Consider the following 26440-nt stretch of genomic DNA (forward strand, 5'->3'; position numbering starts at 1 on the left):
TTCGCAGCAATGCAGGCTGCTATTCTCCCATGGAGATGATCGTAGAGATGCTGGATGTAGTCCTGTGGAACGGCTTGCCATGCCATTTCCACCTGGCGCCTCAGTTGGACCAGCGTTCGTGCTGGACATGCAGACTGCGTGAGACGACGCTTCATCCAGTCCCAAACATGCTCAATGGGGGACAGATCCGGAGATCTTGCTGGCCAGGGTAGTTGACTTACACCTTCTAGAGCACGTTGAGTGGCACGGGATACATGCGGACGTGCATTGTCCTGTTGGAACAGCAAGTTCCCTTGCCGGTCTAGGAATGGTAGAACGATGGGTTCGATGACGGTTTGGATGTACCGTGCACTATTCAGTGTCCCCTCGACGATCACCAGTGGTGTACGGCCAGTGTAGGAGATCGCTCCCCACACCATGATGCCGGGTGTTGGCCCTGTGTGCCTCGGTCGTATGCAGTCCTGATTGTGGCGCTCACCTGCACGGCGCCAAACATGCATACGACCATCATTGGCACCAAGGCAGAAGCGACTCTCATCGCTGAAGACGACACGTCTCCATTCGTCCCTCCATTCACGCCTGTCGCGACACCACTGGAGGCGGGCTGCACGATGTTGGGGCGTGAGCGGAAGACGGCCTAACGGTGTGCGGGACCGTAGCCCAGCTTCATGGAGACGGTTGCGAATGGTCCTCGCCGATACCCCAGGAGCAACAGTGTCCCTAATTTGCTGGGAAGTGGCGGTGCGGTCCCCTACGGCACTGCGTAGGATCCTACGGTCTTGGCGTGCATCCGTGCGTCGCTGCGGTCCGGTCCCAGGTCGACGGGCACGTGCACCTTCCGCCGACCACTGGCGACAACATCGATGTACTGTGGAGACCTCACGCCCCACGTGTTGAGCAATTCGGCGGTACGTCCACCCGGCCTCCCGCATGCCCACTATACGCCCTCGCTCAAAGTCCGTCAACTGCACATACGGTTCACGTCCACGCTGTCGCGGCATGCTACCAGTGTTAAAGACTGCGATGGAGCTCCGTATGCCACGGCAAACTGGCTGACACTGACGGCCGCGGTGCACAAATGCTGCGCAGCTAGCGCCATTCGACGGCCAACACCGCGGTTCCTGGTGTGTCCGCTGTGCCGTGCGTGTGATCATTGCTTGTACAGCCCTCTCGCAATGTCCGGAGCAAGTATGGTGGGTCTGACACACCGGTGTCAATGTGTTCTTTTTTCCATTTCCAGGAGTGTATAACATAGGAACAAAAACATCTAGTGCAAGAAAAAGATAGCTACACAAGTCCTGATTTTGTTACCTACGTAAAAAAATTACAAAAATATTTTTAAAAAGTTGTAAAGGCTGCAAGAGAACTGGCAAATAATAGATTTTGGATAGTGAAAACAAATCAAATGCATTACGACCAGTGATCAAAGCTGAAACAGGTGCCATAGCTAGGGGCCATGATATTTCAGAAATCAAGATAGAGGACAAAACTACTGTAAATACCGCTCAAATTTCTGAATTATTTCATCAATTCTTTATAAATGCAAACAAATCAAACATCAATGTAGAAACATACCAAGATACTGTAAGTTTCTTTAACACTGGGCAATTTGAAGGTGAATTTCAGTACATTTAGCAAAACTACTGTAAAAGATAGAAAATGTGATACTATCATTACAAAGTAAATCATCAGCAGTATGGGATGGGATACCAACAATAGTGTTAAAAACAGTATCTAAAATAACCGCACAGTCACTTCCTACAAAAGTTAACCAGTCCCTTCCAGAAGGTTATTTTCCAGACACACATAGGCACACAGTTTAAGCCACTGTTCAAAAATGGCACAAAAGAACTTATGGGGAACTATTGGCCAATCTCTCATCTTATATCACTATCAAAAATATTTGAAAAGGTAGTCACCATACAAATTCAAAATTTCATACAAAAATTTAAAATAACCTCAAAAAATCAGTATCGATTTCAAAAAGGCAAAACCATGGTATCTGCTATAAACCATTCAGTAGATAAAATTAATTCCTCTCCTGACAACTCACTGCATACCACAGGAATTTATTGTGGCCTATCAAAGGCCTCTGGTAGTGTGAACCACTCTTTGCTACTCTGTGAACTGGGAAAGTAGGAACTGTGGGCAATGTGGTTTAAGTCCTACCTAACCGACTGAAGACAGAGTGGTTATATCATAGAGAGGAACTTATACTTCAAAACGTAAAACCATTTCACAATGAGTACCCAAAGGTCCTGTTTCAGGTCCCATTCTGTTTCTGTTTTATGTAAATGTACTTTAGTACTGAAAGTGACTTAGTTTTATTTGTAGATAACATCTGTAATTATTGGAAGTAACAATACTGATCAAATTCACCAAACTGTATTTAAAACTTTAGAAAAATTAGATACCTAGCTGGATTTAAATGGGTTAAAATTAAACATGAAAAAGACTCAGTTAATACAGTTGAAAGCAAAACAAGCAAAATTAAATGATATTTAGATCAGTCACGAAAACTAGGATTTGCAGAAAGCTGTGTGAAATTCCTAGGAATGCAACTGGATAAAAATCTATCATGGGGCTCACATATACAGTACTATGCAAATAAGTTAAATAGCCTAGCATTTGCAATTAGGATATTACACAATGATAGCAATATGGACATACGAATAGTAGTATATCACATCTACTTCAAGTCAGTAATAAGATATGGAATTACATTTTTGGGGTAACTCAAACCATATGTGTCGCATATTAAAACTCCAGAAAACCATCGTTAGAAATTTGCACAATGTAGGGTGAAAGAAATCATGTCACCCACTCCTAAGAGATCTAAGTATATCAAGTGTTCCCTCACTACACATCTATGAGCTGATTTTCTTTATTCATAGTAAACATGATTTATATGTGGCAAATCATTTTCAACATGATTACAACAGAAATAAATAAAATTTATGCTGCCCACCCACCATTTAAAATTTTACACTCAAACTCCACAGTATATGGGTATGTAACAAAGTGAAAGGAAGAGAACTGCTCAGTATAAATTTAGAAGCACTGAAAAAACCTTATATGAGAAATCAAATCAGTGCAGAAATGTTATTATTCAGTAGAAGAATTCATGAATGACAACCCGAAAATTTGAGTAGGAGAGAGAGAAACTACATAGGACTGTTAATCTTTAGTAGCTTGTTACTTTCAAAGAAAAATTATTAATTGCTTAATTAATTAATTATCCAGTACAGTATATCATATTAATGATATTATAAGAAAAATTTAAACCAGTTTTTGTGTTTTGATGAGTCTCCTGTACATTTAATCAATGACTCAAAATTGTATGTTATGATACAATAAACTTCTACTTCTATTCTACTCTGATCAAAAGAAAAGAAGGAGTGGAGCTGAATGAAGTACAATGATGACACCAAAAATACAAAATGGGAAAAACAACCCCTTCTAGTGGATTTAGGGTCTATGGAATTTCTGAATTTGTTGAGTCTGAGGACATCAATTCTAAACAACTGTTTATAAAATTAATGACATAATGAATGTCAATTAACTTTCACATTAAGACTAACGGTCTCAATTACATATTTTTTAGCGAAATAAACAACTCAACTAGTACAAATGATGATGATTGCCAGCTAACAAAATGTTAGTGCCAGCCTTGTCACTCTAGTTTCTCAAGCAGAAAATCTGAAATCTGTCTGTCACTTGAAATTTGCAAAAAACAAAACAACCTTGCTCTCACTTTGCATTTCTTGTACCTCTGTTATTTAGGTACTGTGTAAGCCAAAGCCTTATTGTTTTCTTGCTGAGGAAAGAAATGGATGTATAGCAGACTGCTTGCACAATGAGGCAATGTGTGGATAGGAAAACACGCATGCATGCATACACGTGTTCTTTTTACTCATTTTTGCGCGTGCACTTTGTTCCCATGTGTCTATGACTGTGAATGAGGAAAGAGGCATTGTATGGACATACTTTTACAGAAGTAAGAAGTTATCAAAAGAGAATCCAGATATATAAGTGAAATACTGTATAAAAGGAATCATGAAACAATGGATGGGCAGTGTTGCTCGCCATCTTAGACCTTTTACAGCTAGCCACACGGAAGTATTTTCACTGCACAATGACATCAGGTCATTCAACATTTGGGCAGACTTTGAACAAATCTGAAGCAGATGCCACTGGCTGTGTGTCTGCCAGTCTATAAGACATTGTATTAGCCACTGTAGGTTAATACCAACAACAGAGCTATTGTGCCTCAGTTACCCCTAGGATTTCTGACCAACTGTTTCAGCGATTGCTCCTTTTCACTGGATTGAAATTGACCTTTCCAAAAGGGATATTGCATGGACAAAAGGGAATAAGTACATAATAGTGAAATCCAACTAACACCCACTAAAATGTCAAGCAAGACTATCACCTGCTGCAGCTCCAGGAACCTGCAAGTTTCTTGTAAAAGACATAATTTTGAATTACATCAGCATCTTCTGTAATGGTCTCCAATGACGGAAAAGTGTTTCACTGAAGACGGTTTCACAAACTAATGACTTCACCAAATGTTTTAATATGATGTCAGCAGATAAGCTCTCAATGTACGTAGACATGTACTGACAGACGGGGATGCACTACACATTTCATGCCATTTTTCTTGATACATGCACGACAAGCTGAAATAAGAATGGATACTTCGTTTCCATCTCAACCTGATAACGAAAGTTTTTATTGAACACCTCATTACCTGAACTCAAGGAGATTGACATTTAGCATGCCTGTCGGCCTTGCACACCCAATATAAGAACTGTAAATGTTATATAGCAAACACCAACCTATAAACTACAACACAAGTGGCTTAAAATGGATTTTCACACCTATGAACAATGTAGAATTACAGAAAAATTATTAAAGCTTTACATTGGCCTGCACTGAATCCTAAGTAGACTATAAAGTCAAGGATGGCGATTTTACACTGAGGAGACCAAAGTGCACAGACACTGTCCATTTAGTTTGCGTGAGGCCTTATCATGGTCATGAGGCATAGGTCGATGATAGGGGCTTCTGATAAATGGAATGTGAAGATCTGCCCAACGATATTGAGACCTCGAATGGAACTCGATCCGAATGTAGTGACCATGAGGATGTGACAATAAGGACAAATGCAATGATCCAATAGTACTGTCATACAAAAGAGTATCAATTAGGTCCAAAATCAGTAAGCTAGAGTCTATTCCAAAACAATGGTTCTAGGACTTGCTTATTTTTTTGGAACAATGGAATTTACTGGAACATTATCAGGGTTGCCCTAAGTTTCCCCAAGTGATGTTGTTGTGGTCTTCAGTCCTGAGACTGGTTTGATGCAGCTCTCCATGCTACTTAGTCCTGTGCAAGCTTCTTCATCTCCCAGTACCTACTGCAGCCTACATCCTCCTGAATCTGCTTAGTGTATTCATCTCTTCGTCTCCCTCTACGACTTTTACCCTCCACGCTGCCCTCCAGTACTAAATTGGTGATCCCTTGATGCCTCAGAACATGTCCTACCAACCAATCCCTTCTTCTAGTCAAGTTGTGCCACACACTCCTCTTCTTCCCAATTCTGTTCAATACCTCATCATTAATTATGTGATCTACCCATCTAATCTTCAGCATTCTTCTGTAGCACCACGTTTCAAAAGCTTCTATTCTCTTCTTGTCCAAACTATTTATCGTCCATGTTTCACTTCCATACTTGGCTACACTCCATACAAATACTTTCAGAAATGATTTCCTGACACTTAAATCTATACTTGATGTTAACAAATTTCTCTTCTTCAGAAACGCTTTCCTTGCCATTGCCAGTCTACATTTTATATCCTCTCTACTTCGACCATCATCAGTTATTTTGCTCCCCAAATAGCAAAACTCCTTTACTACTCTAAGTGTCTCATTTCCTAATCTAATACCCTCAACATCACCCGACTTAATTCGACTACATTCCATTATCCTCGTTTTGCTTTTGTTGATGTTCATCTTATATCCTCCTTTCAAGACATTGTCCATTCCATTCAACTGCTCTTCCAAGTCCTTTGCTGTCTCTGACAGAATTACAATGTCATCGGTGAACCTCAAAGTTTTTATTTCTTCTCCATGGATTTTAATACCTACTCCGACATTTCTTTTGTTTCCTTTACTGCTCAATATACAGATTGAATAGCATCGGGAATAGGATACAACCCTGTATCACTCCCTTCTCAATCACGGCTTCCCTTTTGTGCCCCTTGACACTCATAACAGCCATCTGCTTTGTGTACAAACTGTAAATAGTCTTTCGTTCCCTGTATTTTACACCTGCCACCTTCAGAATTTGAAAGAGAGTATTCCAGTCAACATTATCAAAAGTTTTCTCTGAGTTTACAAATGCTAGAAACGTAGGTTTGCCTTTCCTTAATCTATCTTCTAAGATAAGTCGTAGGGTCAGTATTGGCTTACGTGTTCCAACATTTCTATGAAATCCAAACTGATCTTCCCCGAGGTCGGCTTCGACCAGTTTTTCCATTTGTCTGTAAAAAATTCGCGTTAGTATTTTGCACCTGTGACTTATTAAACTGACAGTTCGGTAATTTTCACATCTGTCAACACCTGCTTTCCTTGGGATGTCTCATACATCTTGCTCACCAGATGGTAGAGTTTTGTCAGGACAAGCTCTCCCAAGACTGTAAGTAGTTCTAATGGAATGTCGTCTACTCCCGGGGCCTTGTTTCGACTTAGATCTTTCAGTGCTCTGTCAAACTCTTCACGCAGTATCATATCTCCCATTTCATATTCATCTACCTTCTCTTCCATTTCCATAATATTGTCCTCAAGAACATCGCCTCTGTATAGGCCCTCTATATACTCCTTCCACCTTTCTGCTTTCCCTTCTTTGCTTAGAACTGGGTTTCCATCTGAGCTCTTGATATTCATGCAAGTGGTTCTCTTTTCTCCAAAGGTCTCTTTAATTTTCCTTTAGGCAGTATCTATCTTACCCCTAGTAAGATAAGCCTCTACATCCTTACATTTGTCCTCTAGCCATCCCTGCTTAGCCATTTTGCACTTCCTGTCGATCTCATTTTTGAGACGTTTGTATTCCTTTTTGCCTGCTTCACTTACTGCATTTTTGTATTTTCTCCTTTCATCAATTGAATTCAGTATTTCTTCTGTTACCCAAGGATTTCTACTAGCCCTCATCTTTTCACCTACTTGATCCTCTGCTGCCTTTACTATTTCATTCCTCAAAGCTACCCATTCTTCTTCTACTGTATTTCTTTCCCCCATTCCTGTCAATTGTTCCCTTATGCTTTCCCTGAAACTCTGTAAAACCTCTGGTTCTTTCAGTTTGTCCAGGTCCCATCTCCTTAAATTCCCATCTTTTTGCAGTTTCTTCAGTTTTAATCTACAGTTCATAACCGATAGATTGTGGTCAGAGACCACATCTGCCCCTGGAAATGTCTTACAATTTAAAATCTGGTTCCTAAATCTCTGTCTTACCATTATATAATCTATCTGAAACCTTCTAGTATCTCCAAGGTTCTTCCATGTATGCAACCTTCTTTCATGATTCTTGAACCAAGTGTTAGCTATGATTAAGTTATGCTCTGTTCAAAATTCTACCAGGCGGCTTTCTCTTTCATTTCTTAGCCCCAATCCATATTCACCTACTACGTTTCCTTCACTGACTATTAAATTTTCGTCTCTCTTCACTACCTGAATAATTTCTTAAGGGATATTCACTGATATTTCCCTGATTCCCAGACAGGTTTTATCATTTTTCCCTGGTAAATTTTGAGATTTCAAGGATAAGTAGGTTGACAATCTGTCTTTCCACCAGCTATGGAACAAGAAACAATAGTGCAATGAGGAAATACCTAAAAAAACTTTCAAGCAGATTGCGTTTTCTGATGTGAGCAAAAATCTAAAGTAGTAACATCAACATCTTTTGTAATGAACTGTTTTTAGATGCAAAAAGCAAGCAAAATGGTATATGTGCTTCATTAAGACCACTGATGTTATTTTGTAAAAAAAAAAAACGCATTTGGGGACAAAGATATGCACTTACTTGGAGTTGCAAGAAGGATTTAAAATACCTTCACTGATTTCAGAAATAACCTCAGAAAAAAGTAGGTCTCTTGAAAGCAGTGCATAAGGTGGGGAAGAATTGTGTAAACCAACACTGTAGGTGACTGCCAATAAAATGTTGGTTCTACTATGTTTGTTATTGCTGATTATTACCCACTGTGTTATATCTATTACTTTACAGGTACTGCATGATTTTTCTTCCGAGAAATATATGAGTGCACAGTGTACAAACTGCCAGCTACTGACAATTTTCTTCTTCTTATCGTCCATACTTTCTAACATATAAACTACTTTTAAAGTACCAAAAAGTACTAGAACAAACATAATGTCTATAAAATGCCGCACTGTACAACATGCTCGTAGTGAGAGAGTCTTAATTACTGAAATCTATCGCCCATGGCCTCTGGCCTGCCAAGGAATACCACAGTCCTGGGTCGATGGATAAACCATGAAAATCCGCTGCATTACACCACACACAGACAGACCTGGTCTGTGGGCAGATCGGTAAGACTAGATCCGACGGGCAGGTGGGAACCGAAGGGCTTCAGATTGGCGAGCCCGATTCGTTAGAGATACCTGCGAAATCACCTGCGGATTTGGCCCTTCACAGAAATCCACTCATGTGACCAGCCATTCACTTGTCACAGACACCATGTTGATGAAATGAGACCATGGTGATCAATCCACGCAACAGATAACTTGCACAAATATTCTGAAAATCAATATTAATGAGGATAGGTAGCAACTCACCATAAAGATGATGGCTCAGCTGCAGACAGGCATGTAGAGAAGACGATCACACTCTCACAACAAAATTTTCGGCCACAGCCCTCGGCAGAAAACGAGAGCGCACACACATTCACACAATCACTCAGACATAGCTCGTGCACATCTGACCGTTGCCTTCAGCCGCTGTGTCAACAACCACTGAAATGTGATCCAAACAAACCGCTCCTCACGCCTCCTTGCCTCTCGTCGGCAGCTGCTAGGCTAGCGGTGGCAGCACTGACTGCAAACTAAGGGGAGTGCTGGGAAGGGGAAAAGCAGTAGTAAACAGGGGAGTAGAGAAGCAGCGCACGTACTCAGCTGCACCCAGCTACCGATGACGCACGACACCTCAGTACAGAAACCATTTCATCTACTGATACAAAAACAAGATTTTTCCAGTGTTTTTTCAAATTTCCCCAATGTGTTTGAAATGCCCTGATATTCCCTCATTTTCAGAACATGTGGCAACCCTGATTATATAAGCACTCTCCACTGAGACATGCAGTTCAACTCAATCTGAACTCATCTGTGATCTTCGTAAACATGCTTTCAGGGTGAAGAGTTACTTCTCGTTGACGACCCTGCTCTCATAACTGCTTCTTAGGCAGCATTATCCTATGTGAATAAAGAAAACTATTGTTTCAAATTGATGGTTTTTTTCTGAACAGATGCTCTTCCTTTATGAAGAACTTCTTTTCCTCAGACAGTATCATAATGTTCAAGATTAAATATGCTCTAGGGACTTTCAATAGAATGACATTAAGTTAAAGTCCTGTGATTTAATGAATCTCGTCTTTGATCCTATCTGTAAACAGGAATTGCTATGCTCTTGTGTAAGACCTTTTGCTTCGTTAGAGATTTGCAATGTATGTGAACATGTGAAGTGACTAATTCTGCAGCTTAATTAATGTTCATTATAACAGGAATTCTGTGAAGGGCTAAAGCCTCATTCATTACGAGTAGTTTTAGTACAGGGTGTATACGCAGACAAGAAGGAGGGGGGAGGGGGGGGGGCATCCTGGATTTTTCCCAGTTAAAAATACAGTTTTTCCTAGGTGAAAATGCACTCTACTCGTGGTGAAAGTACATTTTTTTCCGTGTTAATTGATAATATAATTTCTCTCTGAGCTGTAAATCAAATAGTCCTTCGAATAGCAAAGGTTTTATACACTGGTGTAGAGCTTCCCAGCACTCCAAGCCAACAACACAATTACATAACTACCTTGAAGATCGGATAGATAAAAAATCTACTCACCAAGTGGCGGCTGAACATATACGTAAAAGACAGTTGTAATTGGTAAGTTTTTGGAGACAGTGGCTCCTTCTTCAGGTAGAAGGGTTGAAAGGGACAGAAGAAGGGTGAAGGAAAAGGACTGGAGAGGTCTAGGGAAATGGGTAGATATCAAGAAAGTCACCCAGAACCACAGGTCAGGGAAGACTTACCATATGGGATGAGAAGGAAAGAGAAGAAAATCATCACACATTCTCACATGTAACATATTTCATCTTGCATAAATGAAAATTTACTTTGGAAGTAACACTTCTCATACCATCATTCACAATATTTTCCCATGACCTATTAGAAACAAACAGTTGTGACATCACACTCATTGAATGCAGTTTGTTTCTACAATGTATTGCATAGTCTTCATCCTAAAGCCTTTGACCCATTTTGCTGTCTGCACATGCCTACATGTGCACAGTGTTTTGCCGTTGTAACCAGCACATTTTACTTACAACTAAAGTTTTATTTGGTGCCATTCTCTCATTTATGTTTTATTGTTTCGGTATTATTCTGCAGCAGTCAAATTATTTGTTAGAGTATCAGTTCTTACCACTCAAAATTACGGAAATTTGACTTAAAACTAAAACAATGAAAAATTCTGGATTTCCCAATTGTCACAGGGCGTATCCACCCTTAGTAGCCTGTATGCTCATTTCACTGTCTATCATTTGTGAGTGTGTGTGGTGCCACACACTGGAACAGCAGCATCCCCAGCATGAATGCGTTTCTAAATGCAGTATTTCAAGTTTTTGTCCTCAGTTTCAATATCAGACTAATCCACAAAATACCAGACTGAAAATTTCAATTCATTCATTGTCCAAAGCATCCTATGATTTCCTAATATATCTTTTAACAGGACCTAATTGCGAAAATTATTGAAGGTTTTAAGCAAAGCACCCTTTCCGGCTGCACAAGTTGACATTAAGTTTTTGTCTATCAATCCCACTACCGTCTCTTTTTGTAGCAAGAATGTAAAAATCTCTACTTTTGAAATATTTTCCAAATGGCATCATTAAACTATTTTGAATAGCTGCTGCATTACTATGTTATTTCATGTGTAGTTATCTGAAAAAAACAGTATGATGTGTTCAAGCATTAACCATAGCAGTTCTGCATTTGTTGGACTACAACTAAATGTCCATAGATTATCTATTAAGTTAGTTAGTGGCTAGCAACACTACTGCACAAAAATACTCTCCTAACTTCCTGGAAAATCTTTTTGTTGTCTTTGGTGAACACTGTCCCTGTAGCGACAGCAAGATTGCTAATGCCTACATCTTTGGCAACACAAGTACACACATTGTTCCACATAATTTCAAAATAAGTTATGTACAAGAGCTTAGGAAGAGGTAATTAACTTACAACTATCAGTAGTAAAATTTTGCGACAGGAATTCGACTGTTCTTCAGAACATAATTTCACTCTTATTCAGTTATGTAATTATGCATTCTGATAAAAGTATTTCTCCTTATAATTTTTTGTGGTAGATATAATCAAAGAAAATTATTATGAATATAGATATGGACTGGGTGTTTATAAATGAATATCGGGGTTTTAACGCTTTATAATATTTATTACATTAAACTTATTGTTATAAATGATATGTCAAATGAAAGAGCAGCTCAAACAGTTTTACCAAGAACCTCACTGACATTGTGAAGTACGCGATTGGTTGAACTTCACTGTACCCAAGCGCTGGATAGGCCGTAAGGGGCCCAATGATAGGGCTTGTTTTGCATGGCCTCTACGTTCGCCCAACCTAACAGCATGCGATTTTTTCCTGTGGGGCTTCATCAAGGATCGTGTGTACGTACCTCCGCTACCAGCAGACCTCACTGAATTAAGAAACCGGATTGAAGCTGCTGTTGCTACAATCACTGAAGACACAGTTATCAATGTTTGGGAAGAACTAGGCTATAGACTTTATGTGTGCCGTGTGACAAATGGTGCTCACATTGAACATTTGTAAGGTTCTTGGTAAAACTGTTTGAGTTGCTCTTTCATTTGACACATCATTTATAACTGTAAGTTTAATATAATAAATATTATAAAGTGTTAAAACCCTAATATTCATTTATAAACACTCTGTATTACATTCATCATTCTTGCCAAGTCAGCCTTTTGAGATAGTTTTACTTACTAATAGCAATAATGACCACATTGTACTAGGAACCAAAAGCAGGCCGAAACCAAACATGAATAGCAGTGAAATCTTAAATTTCAGTTGGAATACATGTCACAGTTATGGGCTGGTTGTCATAGTGGAAAATTTTACTGCTACCAAAGAACTTAATAATATTACTGAAGTTATTACTAATCCAAATGCAAAATAAACGAAGTGAAAGTGGGTTAAACAAAGTCAGTGAGTGTTTTTAAACACCAGCCTAGAGGAGCTGTAGTGATGGAATACTTCAGAGAAAATATGCACATGAATGTCCTGATCATGGTATCATAATATGAATAGAATTAAAGTAGTCAGCTATAAATTAGGAGACTCATGTGATCAGAACAAGTGCCAAGAACAGGAATTCACGTGAGATTATTATATATTTATTTTCTGAAAATTAACTTTAACAGTTAGTTATATAGCCAACCTATGAGGATAACATCTTAAATACCATACTGACAGACAAACTTTTTGATTAGTTAACACAAAGGAGAGAACCTGTAACCATAAGGCTGCTATAGTGTCAATAGAATAGCTAAGAAATGTAAGAAAAATGTCTGGTTAGCAAGTGGGACAAGAAACATTCAACATCCAATTCAGAAACATTGTAAAAGACACCTTAAGACATAATTACAGCATAGTTGTGAGGGGTGGAAATATCTGCCACGGTTCAACACCCATGTCACACCGTTGCTACAAAACCAATAACAACTTCATCACAGATATAAAGTCAAAGTCTTACAATTAATAAATAGATCACAGACATCTATACAATGTCTCAGTGATCATGACAGTAGTGAAACAGAGGACAAAGGAAGGCAAAATACTGAATTTGGTCTTTAAAATTGTTTCCATTTGGAAAGTCTTATTGTTGTTTCTCTATCCAGCAACCACACAAATGTCGAAATGACAGAGAGGAGTGACTAAACTGGAAAATCAACTACAATTTTTCAATAGACTAAAGACCACTGGATTTGATGGAACACTTGCACACTTCTGTGTTGGCCACTGTAGCAACAGTTTGCTGAAAGTTGCTTGAGCAATAAAGCATTTGAAGTGGTTTGGGAAAGGCGCATGTCAAACCTGTTTCCAAAAAGGTTTGTCGGGCCAGACATGCCTAACTATGGGACTGCATTGCTGACAACTTGTTGCAGGAAAATAAATATGTTTTATGTTGTTGTTGTTGTGGTGGTAGCTTCAGTCCAGAGACTGTTTTGATGCAGCTCTCCATGCTACTCTATCCTGTGCAAGCTGCTTCTTCATCACCAAGTAACTATTGCAACCTACATCCTTCTGAATCTGCTTGCTATCTCTTGGTCTCCCCCTATGATTTTTACCCTCCACACTGCCCTCAAACACTGTTTTATGATCCATTTGGAAATGCTTCCTGTAAACAGAGATATTATTAAACTCAATTCATTCTATTCATCCATGAGACTGCTGCACTCAGGTTGATTCACTGTGTTCCGTCAATCCTAGGAGCTATTCAGTACAGTTTTGTGTTGTTGTCGTCATCGCCACCGCCACAGGATAGCTTGTGCTGAGAAATAACTGTTTAGGAAAAAATTTGACATGTTGTGGCATTTCTGAGTTAATTAGCATTGAAGTTAGCCAAACAGGCCACTGCATGTGCAAATTTAACTCCCCCACCAGAGATGCTGTTGCCAAGTGCGTTCTTCGTTTGGTTTCCTAAAACTGAAGAAGAGAGCAATTAAAAAATCTGGACATGGGACAACAGCGAGGATCAAACTTGAGCCTAAGCCTGAGCAGTATTGTGTGCTGTCATCTACGCTATGAGAACGACTGACATTAATTGTATTTGGTGAGCCACTTAAATTTGCATGTGCAATGGCCGAATTGGCTAACTTCAATGCTAATTAACTTGAAAATGGTGCAATGTATTGAATTTTTTCTAACAATTATTTCTCACACAACCTACCCTGCAGCACCCTTACAAGTTTCTGAGACCATTTCTGACCATCCTGTAAAGCCTGGTAGACAATGACAAAAGCACTATCAAGATGTTTGCTACTGATGCTGCTGTATATGGAAACATATCAATGCTACAAAACTGTAGCATAATGATGAAAGAAATGCAACAGACCAACACTTTGTACAGACATTGGCAGTTGAGCCTCAATTTCCCTACACGTGATCAATTTCCCTACATGTATAGCTCAGGATAGTAGTACTCTAATAGATAGTTCAAATGGCTCTGAGCACTATGGGACTTAACTTCTCAGGTCATCAGTCCCCTAGAACTTAGAACTACTTAAACCGAACTAACCTAAGGACATCACACACATCCATGCCCGAGGCAGGATTCGAACCTGCGACCGTAGAGGTTGCGTGGTTCCAGATTGTAGCACCTAGAACCACTCGGCCACACCGGGCGGCTACTCTAATAGATAATGTATCTGTACAGCAAGAGGATGTAGAACAAACACATGCTTTCCCTGTGGTAAATGGATTATCTGACCATGATGCACAACTGATTAACTTACTAAACTTAACAGGGTGTACACTTCGGAAACCATTTTACTTAATGTGAGGGTGCTCAACCCGGTATCTATAGATCACTTCAGAGAAAATGTAAACTTGGAAGATGTATATAATGAGTCAAATGCTAATGATAAATGCAGCACATTTCTTCATAAATTTATATCCCTTTTTGAACATTGTTTTCCAAAGAAAATTACAAAATGAAACACCACGAACTTTTCAAAGAAACCTTGGATTACTACAGGTATTAAAGTGTCTTCAAAAAGAAAGCTGTATGAGACAGCAAGAACTAGTAAAGATCCAGAAGTAGTTTTACACTATAAAAATTATTGTAACATACTGAGAAAAGTTATAAGGAAATCAAGAAAGATGTAAGTTAGAGAAGAAATTAACAACTCCAACAATAAAATCAAATCAATATGGAATGTTGTAAGAAGGGAGACAGGAAAAGTAACCACTGGGGTAGGTAGTATTACTGTTAAAGAGAATGAGACCATCTTAACCAACAGTACACATGTAGCCAATGTACTTAACAATCACTTATTAAGTGTAGGAGAAAAAATTGGTGAGAATAGTTCAAAAGAAAAATCCAGGTAGTACATGGAAGAGTCAGTTTTGAAAAATTTTAGTCAGATTAAGTTTCATCTAACAACCTCTTGTGAAATAAGGAAAATTATTAAATCTTTGAAAAATAAATATTCTGTTGGAGTAGATGACATCTCTAACAAGTTATTAAAACAATGTGGAGCAATTACAGCTGATGTTTTGACTCAAATATGCAATGCATCACTGACTCAGGGTATTTTCCCAGACAGGTTAAAATATGCCATTGTCAGACCTCTCTACAAAAAGCGGGAAACCACAGATGTCACTACTTACTAGCCAGTATCCTTGCTTACGGCATTTTCAAAAATCTTTGAGAAAGGAATGTACTCAAGAGTGGTTAGCCATCTCAACAGTAATGGGATACTTAGTAAATCACAGTTCGGATTTCGGAAATGCTGTTCCACTGAGACAGCTATATACAATTTCACTGTCCACATAATAGAGTCTTTAAATAGTAAAACGTCAACGGTAAAAACATTCTGTGACTTATCCAAAGCATTTGATTGTGTAAATAAAATATGCTGCTATAAAGATACAAATTGAAATCATACCTCCTTGACAACTCCTCCTATACCATAGATGAATTCTTGAATATGAGTAAATAAATCTGGAGATATAATATATGCATTTTGTGCTATTTAAGGGAATGGGATAGATAATAGAAATATTTAGGTACAACACTATAATGTAAAAATCAATAAATAAATTAATTAATTTAAAAAAACTTGTTTCCTGTGCGCATTTCTTGTGCATTTGACACGTTCCATGTCATAACGGTTTTTCCATGCTACTGATCAATGGAACACATAAATGTGCAGAAAGATCAATTATTGTATGATTGCACAATCAGTGAGCAATTAAAAGAAATAGTCACAACCACAGAATATCTACGTGTACGTGTCTCGAGTAAAAGAGTGGGGAAAAAAAAAACAGATTGTAGGAAAGGCAGAAGAAATTGAGGTTAATTGGAAGAATCCTACAAAAATGTATCTTAAAACATCCTCATTCACTCAATTCTCGAGTAAGGTTCATTAGTAGGACCCTTAGTGGGTATGATTTATAGAAGACATAAAGCTCTTTTGTATATTTTGCCACGAGTTTGACTAGTAAATGCAAGAAATTCATCTAGCAAATACTTGAAAAGTATTACTGTAATCTACAGAAGGAACAGTTGTAATTTAACATCAAGTCTGATTTTCAGTGACAAGACAATGTTCCAATCTGTATAAAGGTTAAGGCTCACTTTGCCAGAAGGAAGGAAGGGTAGTGTAAGATTACAAATACAGGCAAAGTACATATTTTGTAACACACTACATGACACCTTACCTCAAATATTTCTGTCCGTGACACCTCTAAACGGCAGTGACCACTTTGTGGTTGAAGTGCTTGCAGTTCAGTTCTTAAAGATTTGTGCTTCGTAACCAAATCTCGTTTGTACTTTGGCAACAATTCACTGTCCAACAGTTCCCTTGGCAGTTCTCCACTTCGTACATTTAGTGACACACACACTGAAGCTGAATTTCTATTATCACTATTATTTGCACTTCCATCAGTACCGGCAGCAGGTTCCGTTGCACTATTGCTACTTCCTTCTCCCGAAGTTCTTGCTTCACTGTTCATTGTTGTGCTACTTCCACTGCTTGTAGGGGACAGAGAAGGCTGGCGAGATGACCCAGAAGGTGAATCTTCCCTCCCCACGGGATCTACCCGTCCACTGCTCGAATTGGAATTTGAGCTGCTTGTTGCGCCATGGGTTGGTGAAGTGCTTGAGCTTTGTTTCCTAATAAACAAACAATATATCAACACTTTTCAATAAATGGTGAAAGCATTGTGCATCTGATAAAATAAATTTCTTAAAAGTAAATGTGGAAACCCCTTACATGTATGGCAACAGAAAATGTGAATTCTTATAGATAATTTGTATATCACATATTACCAGTGACTTTTCACAGTCTGGAACATTACAGACTGAAAAAAAACAATTTTGAAACTGAAACTTCCTGGCAAATTAAAACTGTGTGCCAGACCGAGACAATAACTCGGGACCTTTGCCCTTCGCGGGCAAGTGCTCTACCAACTGAGCTACCCACGCACAAGTCACGCTCCGTCCTCACAGCTTTACTTCCGACAGTACCTTGTCTCCTACATGACGAGAGTCATGCTTGGGTAGCTCAGTTGGTAAAGCAATTGCCCGTGAAAGGCAAAGATCCAAAGTTAGAGTCTCAGTCCGGCACAGAGTTTTAATCTGCCAGGAAGTTTCATATCAACACACACTCTGCTGCAGAGTGAAAATTTCATTCTGGAACTTTAACAATTCATTCTTTAATAAAATGTCATGTTTTTTTCATCTAGGCAGAAGTGAGGCACTTAATATTTATTCAAGTTAAGGGATAGGAGGCCTGTACAATAACTTACCTCTTGTCTGTTAGGATTTAGCATCCTGCAAACAGTCATTCACGATCTTAAACCTTCGACTGTTACAGATGCGCTTGCTGCATGCCATCTAGTGCGCTACGTCATTAATGACGACTATACTATAGGCACTGACTTGTCTTAGGGCTGCTATCAGGAGTTGAGTTAATAGTGCGACCAACCTTACGGCATACAAAATATTTCTGAACACTATAGTGACCACTCTTTTCAACTGAATTTTGTCACTGACAACACAAAATGAACAGTGAATGTAAAATACATTAAGACTCATTTTTTTTACACTGAACCACTCTGTTAATTGAATAATACCGTAGCAAAACTGCACAGATGTTAAAGCTGCTTTTTCTTTAAGAAATAGACATTTATTAGCAATTTTTAGCATGATTTTTCAATGGCAAAAAATGATGTGTCCCTCAATTTCAGTTGTTCACTGTTCCCTGCTACCTAATCACAACACAGCTCATTCTGCACATATTTCTTGCTTTACTGACTCGGGAAGTTATTGAGTGTGTTAATAGTACACATACAGTTTTTGTATCACTAATCACAGGGTACGGTTTTATTGAGTGCAAATTATACAATGTCAGCAATATCACTGTCACAGTGATGATGTGATCCTCAGTAAAATCTTTTTCCACTTCGTTTTTGTTGAATGGGACATTTTATGTAGCTGCACATACAATTTTTCCATAGACTGCAGCAGTTCGAGTACTTCATTACAGGGGGTACACATTTATTATCTGCACATTGTAAAGTGTGACAATAGCAAAACTTCCGTAATCCTATTTAGAAACTTAAAGACTTTCAAATTTCAAATAAGTTCATTTGCATCAAAGATAAGGTGGCTTGTACAACTAGGTAACCCTTAAATGTTCATAATGTTACTTGGTTTTCAAAATAAATGCTCTAAAATATGATGTGTTCAACCTCTCCTGTTTGCGTATTAGCACAATAACTCAATCAAAGGCCGCTTTCAAAGCCAAGTTGTATGTGATTTGTAGCCCACAGAAGCAGCATGTGTCACTGTGTCCTGGCAGAATGAACTGGGGCAATGTTGTGAAGGACAAACACGTCCTTAGACTGCTTACCTCGACTTTTGATACCGACAGCCTCTCATAACTTCATGAGGAGATTTCTGTAGCATGCCACTGTGACAATTTGCATAATTTGTTATGACCACACCATGACACACCCAAATAAGACTCGACATCGCCTTGCACAGTGATGGCTTGTCTTCATCTTTTACAGCTATGGTGCATCTACATATTTCCACTGCTTGCTGCTACATAGTGATACACCTAACGTTCGCAGCGTGATTAGGCAGGTGGAAGAAGTCACCTGGATTGGTCTGACACAGCAACAACATTTCCGTTTCTGTCTCAGTTTGATGTGCTTTATGTGTGGGTGTGAGCAGTCACAGAGCCCCAACAGGTAACAATGTTTCTCACATTCAACAAGTTATGCAAGACATTACAAACTAACCGACGACTTATATTCACTTCCTCTATCACATCAGGTGTGAATGCCAGTTTTTGAGCACTTCTCTCATGATCCTCATTTATTTACAGAAGAATGATCTCTCATTTCATCCTTCGTCACTCAGACTTGTTCAACCACACTGGAAGTGTTAGGGACACCTAACCACTGTCTAATGCAATGGCGCATTGTTGCTGTACAACTTCACTGACAGCCTGGATTATTGTGGCATTGATCCCCCTCCAGTGCAGAAAATGAATTACAACACATTATTCCACTTTATCAATAGCCCGTAAAATCGTCTTTCGGCTCCTCTAGCAGGATGCTGTGGAATTGTGGCACAGGGATTTCAATACTTAACACAACTGTACACATGTATGTACAAAAATTAATTACACAACATTTTTTATTGGGGTGGTTAGTTAAAGCTTTACGATTCTCTCCCCCCCCCCCCCCCCCCCTCGTTCCCGTACATTTGCTGTAGGACAAATAGTGGAGTGTTGTATGTGGTAAGGTATACAATTCACAACTCCTATCTTGAAATTCTGTAAAAGAGTCACCACAATTTTTTTACACCAAAAAATCAATCTTACTGTCATTTCTATAACAATTTTTTCCTCTTTGCAAATCGCTTAAAAGTGAAATGTACTCTGTGAAGAGCATGATAACAAAGATAGAACAATGTCCTGATGTCAGTACTGAAATATAAATAGGATTAAAAAATATCAACAGGAGACTCCAACAATAAACATCCACAAATTCTCCAATGAAATAACCAACCTCTAATGAGATACTACATAAATGAGTTAGAAATAGTGTTTTAGGTCTCAAAACATCCACAGCACAGCGGTATCTGTGTGGCTCCACATCTAAATATGTTTGGAGTATGTGTGAGCACAGGTACAGCTCTGTAGAAAAGACTAGCTTGCAGATAAGATGACTAAATCAGCTTGTTAAAGGTCCAATGCTCTCTTTTTAACACATCCACAACAGGCAGACAAGAATCAAGATGTGGCCTTGAATGAAGAATACAGACAGTTACTTCATGCAATTTAGCATTGCACATAACATCTAAACAAAGATGGTCAAATCTCATTACTCCTACATGTAAGTCCATTACCTCACCCACTCTTTCATGTTGCACAGTCTACAGATTTATCTGTTACTCCCATTTCATTTAAGATGTACTTCCACACATCATGGTGAACAATAAAACTGGTACTTCATGAAACAATTTTCATAATATTAAATCTGTCTTATCAGAAATGTCACAGTTACTACTAATATTCTACATATTAATATGATTATAGTAGGGAAACTTCCTGCAGAACATACATAATTTAGGGGTAAAGGAGACCACTCACACATTGAGTCATCAACAGACAAATACAAAAGAAGAAAACATGCTGCTTTTGGAAAAATCCTTTGAACAATTAGAGTTTCTTTGTTTCTTGTGTGTGCCTGTTGATGGTGAGTCAATCCTTCTGCTATTCTGCAAGTGGTCTCCTTTACTCCTAAATTATTTACATATTAAACCTTTGAGCCCCAGTGGGCACTAGTGACTTTTGCATGATATTACCAATGCTACTGCAAGACAGAGACTTCTAGTGGTACAATGAGGTACTTCTACAAATTTAGTGCACCATCTAACTTCTGCACCACTTCAGTGCAGTAATGTGTTCATACATGTATTGTAGTAGTTCTATTATATGTTTATTACCTTATATAAAAAAACTTTTTTATTTTAAATTCAGTGTATTAATGCGATCTTAGTAAATGAGTGTTTGTAAAATGATTCTTTCATATAGTGTTCATTAAAAATTCCACTTGGGACCTGTGGAAGGTACATTAGCTTATTTGTTTCAGTTGCAAATATTTGTCATGTATTGTTGTTTTTCTGACATGTTCTACATCCTGGAGGACCTCCTCACTACGGATCAATTGGAATGAAAGTTAATCTAATCTCGACAATGAAAGTAAATATATCTAAATTATTGTAATGTAAATTTCAGTTTTTACTACTGTTTTCTGAGTATTACCGAAATGAAACCAATGGGACAGAATGTAATTGTGATTCAAATTTTATTAAGTTGTAACCCCACTTTTGCTTGTTATTTAGGACTATAATTTGTTTTGGGTATATGAGTTTATGGAGGATTCAAGATGTCAGAGTTTGTCTCAGAAAATGCAAATTTGCTTTAAAATATATCATATGAAATGATGGGTGGTTGAAAACTATATGTCCTAGTGGTTCCAAAATGAACTTACCTCTTTAAATCAATTGATTGTTTATTTTTTGCCAGTTTCTTTCTGTATTTGGCTGATTGCTATGATGATAAAGATTAATTTTTGAAAAATTTCACACTACATTCTTAAGTGCAACCACGTCCTTAAAACACGCAATTGATTTCTTTCTGTCAATTTCTTCCTGTATTCATGTATTGTGACGATAAAGGTTAATTATATGAATAATTTTAAATTTTATATTTTTCACATTGTTGCTACTCAAAGATCTAATATGACCATTTTCAAAATAAAGTATACAATTAGTGTGTTCTTACAATACTTAATTATTCAGGAAGACTAAACCTTAAAAAGCCAACACGTTCCAGTCTACTTACCAAGCTGAATGAAAAATTAATCAATTGCTTAAATTGAAAGGCCACAGATCGCAATCATTAATAAATATCTTTAATTTACTTCAGTTAATTGTCACAACGATGTGATATGAAGTGTATTCAGGTTTACAGCTATGATCATTCAGAAGTAGCACATTTATCATCTTAAACACTTAGCATTTTCACAGGATTGAATATTCTGTGGATTCAACTGCATGTACAAGATGAGAATATACAGGTAAAGTTTAAGCATTGAAATTTTTCATATAATGGCCTTCTGTATTTTGTTAAGATCAGCATAAAGACAAATCACGTCATTCGTGTGATTATTCCATTTGCCTTCAAACCATAAACCCTGTTTTAACTCTTTGTTGCCCGATGGCACGTAAAGCTACCAGTAAGTTTTTAGTCACATAAGTTTCTCACAGTTCAGTTTTGTGTGCTGAGAGCCTGTTGTTACTTTCCTGTACCTCCACTCTACTGTTTCAAAGCTGTTACTATGCAATAGCTACACCTCTCTGGCAACAAAGCTTTAAACTCCTTGTAGCTACAGTGAAAACAGAAGATTTCACATGTTTGTTTCCATACTGTTGTCTATCTTTGTGTGCAAGCTATTGAAATTTCTGTCGGATTTTCCATTGTAAGAACTTTTGTCTCTTTTTTACACTAGTTTGGAGCATTACACTATAAACAAATGACATACAATGGAAAATATAAAGTGGACTTACAAGTACCGCCAAGCTGTGAGAGCACTTTATTGTAGCTGCATGACGTAACCTCTCACATGTTGTTCGTCTAACTTCTTCTCACACACATGGACAAAAATCATAATACTGATGGTTGTTTTCGCCCTTTGACTGATGCAGAAATTGAAGAGGTTTTGTATGAGAATATTCCCACTGATACTTCATAAATAACTGGCATTGAAAATGAAGATGACGAAAATGTTAACAATTGTGACAAAGCCTTTTCACGCAGGCAGATAGTGAAACAAACCCCAGTGGTTCAGATAATTATGCCTCGCAGAATATTTCACCATCTACACCTACACCTCAAAGTGAGGATCAGCCAAACTTTGAAAGAAAGTGGAGAGAAAAATTCACTAAAACAAAGAATTTTGATTACACATGCGGTGAAGGTATATTCTTACACTTTCCTTCTCTCTCTCTCTCTCTCTCTCTTTCTATCTATCTCTAATTTTGAAGGTAAATTGCAATATCTTTTAATGTAATAAGGGACTGGTGTCAGTAAATTTAACAGAAGAGTAACTCTTGACTAAACTGTAAAGTAAAATAATAACTGTTCTGTTCTTAAATAAAAGCCGTGATCGGAAGTTACTTTTTCTTTCCACTGCATATTACTGGTAGTTACAGTAAATTCCAATTATTTTCTGAATAATTTAAATTTTGTCTCACTGTATTTTGCACATATTTCTTGTTTTCTTCATGTATCATACTCTGAAACTGCAACAATACTATTATAGATATTTTGAGTTTAAAAGCAAACATTTCAAACTTTTTATAAAACTGATTCCTGTGAGTACTTGTGTTACGTTCAGGTTATGTAAGCCTTTATATGAATAACTACCTGAATTACCAAAACTGTTGTTCTACTGGAATAGCAGGCCTTACTTTCATTCAGATATTTTGACTTATCTGAGATTTGCAAATGTTCCAAGTTTCTTTTGTCCCAGTTGCATGTTATTACACTACTTCATTACATTTCTTATTCACGTGTTATGTGAGAAGAAGGCTATAATTTTGATAACTTGTGTAATTTTCATTCAGGTTTCATAATTTAAGAACCTTCTCCTCCTCATTCTACTCCATCAATCTATTAGGCTTATGTTTTCAGTGACAAGATTATGTGTGTTTGCCTAACCAGCAGTTCATTCATACAATGTCAAATTACAGTATAGTCTTCCTCAGTTTCATGTATATTGTTCTATTTGTGATACTTTCCCTATCACTTTCCTGCTCACTCTTACAATTTCTGTCACATTCCTCTTTGTATTGTCAGCTGTCCTGTTCTCTATTACTTACCAAAATAAAATTTTAACAACAACTTTCCCCTAGCAGTTACTTCTAGGTTGAAACATATTCCAGTTTCTGCATTTCATAATTTCCTGTTTAAAACATATCTGCCTTTCAAAGCTAAGAAATTAATGTTGTCGCCTGAACACAGAAGTCTGTCATTTCATTAGAAGAAGCCTACATCGGGAATTTCTGCACTTGTTAGGTGATGTCTGAAACTTCACAGATGAAGTTCCTGGCAAACCAGTCAGTTGAGGAGAAGCACAAAATCACTGTAACAGTTACCATCCAATACTAAGTGCTGTCAGCAGAATTCTGTTGTGTGCACACACCACAAGAGTGACCGGTAATGTGTGGGTGTGGGTGAGGGTGTGGGTGGCGTTCACTTTCATGTTTGAACATAAATAGTTTGATACTGCCACGAAAGTAGGCACAGTAGACAAAGAACGTAAACACAGACATGCGCGCGCACGCACGCACCCCCCCCCCCCCCCCCCGACACACACACACACACACACACACACACACACACACACACACACACACACACGCACACACACACACACGTACGTTATTTCCAATATTTAATCCCAATTAATCTGTCCCACATACATATTAAAATTGTGTGTTTGTGCACAATACAGTAAATTCTTTAACTTTTCCATGCATTTAATTCGTATGCACATTTAGTATGAGAGCAACAGGGCACTTGTTTTATATGCACTACTGACAGTACCAAAAAATTAAGAGTCTGCATAAAACTGAATTGTTAAAAAATGAAAGTAACGAGTAGAAATTACAGAAAACAGAACAATGAACAACTGCCTTTAGGAGAAGGAAAAGAAAACAATTATCCTAACCCAGTCTTTGATTAATTTGGGAAGTTTCAGGTAACGTTTAACAGATAATTAGTGTTTCCACAGCATTATGCTGAAATATTTCATTTCATGCCACACTATTTCTGAAATCAATTTCTTTAAAGTTTGCCTCTTTCTTTTCAATCATTTCATGCCCTCTTTGTACAGAGGTCATTTGACATAGCACACTAGTTCAGCATCCTCAAATAGACTATGATGGCATTTATATGGAATGATTTAAGGAAACAACAGGACATTTTGAGCTATATTACAAGCTACCACTATTTCTCAACATGAATATATAAGCTCCCATTCTGACTGTGAGTTTATAAAGATCTCTCATTTGATTTACACAGTTTACCTGACACAAACATAAGAGGGAACATGATCAAACTGAACCAAGAATAACAAGAGAATCAAATGTTTCATTAATAACTGGAGAGTTGCAGCATCAAAAACAATAATCAAGATCACCACTGCAGAAAAACTTACTTAATGAGATTTGAGATTACTGCACCAGACAGCCGTGGATCAGTGAACTGAGTGGTGCGGTTATTGTGATCTACAAAATAAATACGTCCAGAACTAGTTTGCCTCATTTCCCATCCTGGTGGTAAAGGACCGAGATCTGAGCTTACAGTCAGGTCTCGTGGAATGCGTGGGTCATGCCATGTACTTATTCCAGATGGAACATGGTAGAAATACACCTGCCCTTGCTGCGTTGTTCGTAATTCTGAAAATTAATGTAATTAGTTTTTAACCAAGTTGCCACCTCGCTGCAATGAAAGTACATGTTCTATTTCTAAAGCAGTAATTTAGTTGCATCACAGGATATACATTCTTTATTTAATACATCAAATTTAGACTCAAGATAATGATTATGTTTCATGTCCAAAATTATGCAAATACCAAATCACTCCAAAATAAATATTAAAACATTACTGATAAAAGCAATATAAAATTTATACAATCAATAAGTATCACTGTGTAGCAGAAGTTGGTGTTAATAAGAAAGAGCAAAGTGGTATATGGTTCATACACTTGGTATAACAATAGTTTAAATATCATTCTTCACTGTGGTGAAGTAACTTTTTAAAAAATGAAGTTATTCCAAATTTTGATCAATATATTTGTTTCATTGCTTATTTTTCTAGTGATGCTATTAAGCAGCACAGAACACAAATGAGAGGCTAAGTTAATGTTTCTCGTTTGTATGTATAACACTTGCATGCAGTCTCCTACCCTGCTAAGTAGGTTCCTTTTCAGAACCTAATATTATTGGTAGTTCAGTAATGTTTCTCACATACATTTGCTATCACAGAGAACATATTTAATACCAGCTAAGGCTTCATTGGCCTTTCCACATAGCAGTAACATATTACAGTGTTGCAATGAGAAACCAATAGTGCTGATTTGTTGCCATACTGCAGAACACAAAGTGTTCTGTGTCAGCAGAGTGATGTGTAGCATACTGGATGCCCAGGTGTTTCATTTTATGAGGCTATCCAAGTGCTCAACAGGACAAACAACTTTTATGCTTGGGGAGCATAGCCCAGCCCCCCCCCCCCCTCCCCCCCCCCCTCCACCCCCTCCAC

The 26440-nt window shown here is 38.0% G+C and overlaps 1 protein-coding gene across 1 annotated transcript in view; it reads right to left on the bottom strand.

The window, feature by feature from the left end:
* LOC126458587 (E3 ubiquitin-protein ligase SMURF2) overlaps nucleotides 1-26440 on the bottom strand; it is a 174825-nt gene that overhangs the window by 51580 nt on the left and 96805 nt on the right. Inside the window, exons 8-9 of the mRNA XM_050095725.1 lie at nucleotides 25338-25578; nucleotides 16755-17208 (exon numbers count right to left, since the gene is read on the bottom strand). Coding sequence (XP_049951682.1) covers nucleotides 16755-17208; nucleotides 25338-25578 — 695 coding nt within the window. The remainder of the gene's footprint in view (nucleotides 1-16754; nucleotides 17209-25337; nucleotides 25579-26440) is intronic.

Source organism: Schistocerca serialis, chromosome 2 (assembly GCF_023864345.2).
Source record: "Schistocerca serialis cubense isolate TAMUIC-IGC-003099 chromosome 2, iqSchSeri2.2, whole genome shotgun sequence".
Lineage (NCBI taxonomy): Eukaryota > Metazoa > Arthropoda > Insecta > Orthoptera > Acrididae > Schistocerca > Schistocerca serialis.